The following is a 3,706-nucleotide window of genomic DNA, read 5'->3' as shown; positions in this document are numbered from 1 at the left end:
TCGTGCAGGTCAGCCACCGCCACCGACACGCTGGCGGTGGCCCAGAGCGAAGGCGAGCCCCCGTCCCGCGCTGTCACCACCACGGTGTAGTCAGAAATGCTCTCTCTGTCCAGGGCGCTGTCCAGCACCAGCGAGTAGTAATTCTTGAAGGTGGACACCAGCTTGAAGGGGACATGAGGCGTCAGGGAGCAGGTCACCTGCCCGTTGACACCAGAGTCTTTGTCTGACACGCTGATTAGTGCGATGACGGTGCCCATCTGAGCATCCTCTTTCACTGGGAGAGACAAAGAAGTGATATCTATCTCAGGAGAATTATCATTTTCATCCAGAATTTCCACGAGAACCGTGCAGTGGCCAACCATAGGTGGAGTCCCTTTATCTGTAACATCTATATGAATTTCATAAGTGTTAGTGTCTTCAAAATCAATAGCATCATTAATTTTTATTTCTCCTGTCCTTTCATTTATTAGAAATTTTCTTCTAATGATGGGTGGGACCAACAAGCTAAATGAATATGTCATTTCCTTGTTTATCCCTTCATCTGCATCAGAGGCGTTTAGCTGTATTACTAATGTCTGGTTCGCCTCGTTTTCATACATCTTAACTTCGTAAACTGATCTGTCAAACATGGGGGCGTTATCGTTGGCATCCAACACCTGGATTAATAAAGAAACAGATCCGGTGAATTCGGGTTTGCCTCCATCAGTTGCTGTCAGTAACAACTTAAACTGAGGGTTTTCTTCACGGTTTAGCAATTTTCGCAGGACAAGTACTGGGAATTTGCCTTTATCCTTTTTGTTGATAATATCAAGAATGAAAAAATCATTTGGACTGAGTTTGTAAGTAAGCATTGCGTTCTCTCCAACATCCGCATCAGATGCGCCTTCTAGCGGAAATCTAGAGTCCAGCAGTCTGGATTCGGGTATTGAGAGCCTTTGTTCTGTTACGGAGAACACCGGCGGGTTGTCGTTAATGTCCTTCACCTCCACGTCCACATGGAAAACCTGCAGCGGCCGCTCCACGATCACCTCCAGGGGGATGCCACACTTCGCGCTCCGCCCGCACAGCTCCTCCCGGTCGATCCGGGAATTCACAAACAAAATGCCATTCTGCAGATTTACCTCCAGAAGGTCCGCGCGGCCCTTGGACGCCACCCGGAACAGGCGGGGCACCAGGTCTTCCAGCTCCAGCCCCAGATCCTGCGCGATGCGGCCCACGAAGGTGCCGTGTTTGGCCTCCTCCGGGACCGAGTAGTGGAGCTGGCCGCTCCCCTTTTCCCAAATTGCGAGGAGAAGAAGCGAGAGCAGCAGGAGCCGAATTCCTGGACCTCTGGATCTGGAGACCAACATCCTCCCTTTCCCTAGTTTTATAAATGAATGAACCAGCAGTGTAGAACGCGCACACACTCGGATATTTCCTATTTGATCTCTGACATCCATTTCTTAAATATTAGAATGACTGAGCTCTCAGTAGCTACTTCCTAGTCCTTGAGAAAGTGGATCGTGCCTTTGTTCTAAAAGGCTATATTGTGGACTACAGCGACATCCGGTGGCTTAGTGCGTAAGTATCATTCCAAGAAGTGAACTTCTTTCATTTCTATTTTAATTCTTTTTTTTACTTCTTTTTAATAACTATGAACCTCCAAAGTCTCATATTGTTTCTTTTGCGTGAAATAGTAACCAGTGTTGATTCCAAGTGCAATGTTTTCTTAAATGTAGACTCTCAAAGAAGTCATTCTTTCTCAACCACCTGGTTATGGTTAGCTAAACTTCAAAATACCTTTAATACCTGCATAGCACTGAGTGCACTGATGACAAGCTTAGATCTCTTTAAATTCTGAAACCTAAATCATTTCCCTTTGTCGTTATCTTGATATCCAGTTAACTTTATGCACTAATCTCACACACCAGTTATCAGTGAGGTGTTTGGAACTGTATTTTTTCTTTTTTAAAAAAATTTCATTTCAAGTTCTTTTATACATTCGATCACATTATTTAGCTTGCAAAGTGAATATTTCAATGTGTACATTTCTCCCCAGTCCAGCTGATAATATTATAACTTTATCCTCAACAGATAATACCCCATTTCTTTGTCCCATTAATGCTACGCCTCTCTATTTTTCTCCTTAATGTCCTTCCTCAGACTCCACTCCTTCACCCTTAAATTCCAGTCATTATTAGAATGCAGAGAGATCACTGGCTTCACCATCAAACATTTCACCATGTCAATTCCTATTAGTTTATTTCTAGGCATGTGACTTTGGGAAAATCATTTAGCCTCTCCTTGTGTTCTGCTTCTATAACATTGGTATAATATTAATGTAGTGGCTGTCTGCATTAAGACATAGTAACTGCCTAGCACCCTGAGTGAGTGCTTCAGAAAGAGAATTATTCTCAGGCCTCAGGTTGGCTCCATTTCTTTTCAGTATGCTCAAATTTTCTCCTTACGAAAAAGTATACCTGTAGAATGTCATCACTCTATCATTCCTTTGTTGCCGCTACTGTACAGGCTCAGTGGTGGTCCCTGTCTTTAAGAAAACCGAAGTTTTTTTATTGACATATGAAGTACACAGGAAGATAAATTAGTTCTTCTTTTTTTTTTAAAAAAAAAGGGGGGGGGGCAGCAGGTGGCATGGTGGTTGAGGGTGCTGGCCAACTGTGGTTTGAGTCCTAGACCTGGTGGTTTGCTTTCTCACTTTCTCTCTCTCACTCTCACTCGATCGCTGGTCAAATTTTAAAAAATAAATAAAGTTAAATAAAATAATTCTACACAAGAAGAAGTTTCACTTTCTGATATCTTACATGGACAAAAAATCTTAAGTATGATTCTAAATAAAGGAAATAACATACTTATAATTTCTACTTTAAGAGACAATTGCTTTCATTCTTTTTATAGTTAAACTTTCCATATACAAAAAAAAGATTCAGTTATGGAATTGATCTGTTTATTAATGTCAGTAAAGTTTTTTTATTGCCATCTTTAGTAATGTTTTTTTTTCATCTCTCAAATTTCTTGGACTTAAGTATTCAAAACCCCTAATTTTCCATTACTGTGTCTATAGCTACTAAAAAAATACTTGAGTTTTCCAAAGAAAAGAAGACTTAATAATCAACATTTACTCTTATGCAAAGGTCAATTTATTTAATGCTGCCATGACTTAAAAAAATTTTGTTTAAATGTATCATTGGGGTGGGCAGGTGGCATGTGGTTAAGGCACTGGACTCCCACATGGTCAATCAGAGTTCAAGTTGTGGGCCTGGTGGCTTGCTTTCTCACTTTCCCTCTCTGTCTCTCTCTCTCTCTGGTCAAATTAAATAATAATAATTAAAATTATATAAAATAATTTTTTTAATTTATCAATATTTTAAATTAAGCTTTTTGGGTTGTTATTAAAATCTGAATAGAGCAACAATTTAATTAATAAGAAAATTTACAGGAATGAGGGTCACTCGAATCTATCAGCTTCTGTGTCCTACTAAATTCTGTTCTTGTATTTCTCTATTCCTTTGTATTGATGCCAGTGTAAAAATCTATTCAAATGCTTATTTGAGGGGTTACTTTTCCTTGGGCATGAATTACATGTAATGAGGTAGCCTTTTATCCATGATAGCAATGTCAGTATGAGCTACTATCTGGAGTCTAAAAAGAAGCTTATCACTGACTAATCTCAACATCAGATAATAATCTAAACTAAATTTCATTCCTG

General features: G+C 40.1%; 3 protein-coding genes across 3 annotated transcripts in view; all 3 read right to left on the bottom strand.

Annotated features, from left to right (window-relative positions):
• The window catches only part of LOC114009204 (protocadherin alpha-10), an 11,913-nt gene extending 10,564 nt beyond the window's left edge, over positions 1-1,349 (bottom strand). Inside the window, exon 1 of the mRNA XM_027774846.1 lies at positions 13-1,349. Within this exon, the coding sequence (XP_027630647.1) occupies positions 13-1,349 (1,337 nt within the window). The remainder of the gene's footprint in view (positions 1-12) is intronic.
• LOC102485356 (protocadherin alpha-8) overlaps positions 1-3,706 on the bottom strand; it is a 189,439-nt gene that overhangs the window by 162,330 nt on the left and 23,403 nt on the right.
• The window catches only part of LOC102484933 (protocadherin alpha-7), a 7,717-nt gene continuing 7,586 nt past the window's right edge, over positions 3,576-3,706 (bottom strand). The window contains 1 exon segment of the mRNA XM_027774845.1: positions 3,576-3,632. Within this exon segment, the coding sequence (XP_027630646.1) occupies positions 3,576-3,632 (57 nt within the window).

This window comes from Tupaia chinensis, unplaced genomic scaffold, assembly GCF_000334495.1.
Source record: "Tupaia chinensis unplaced genomic scaffold, TupChi_1.0 Scaffold000484_1, whole genome shotgun sequence".
In the NCBI taxonomy this organism is placed as follows: Eukaryota; Metazoa; Chordata; class Mammalia; order Scandentia; family Tupaiidae; genus Tupaia; species Tupaia belangeri.
Note: the sequence above shows the minus strand (reverse complement) of the source record. Positions and strands in the feature narration are given on the sequence as shown.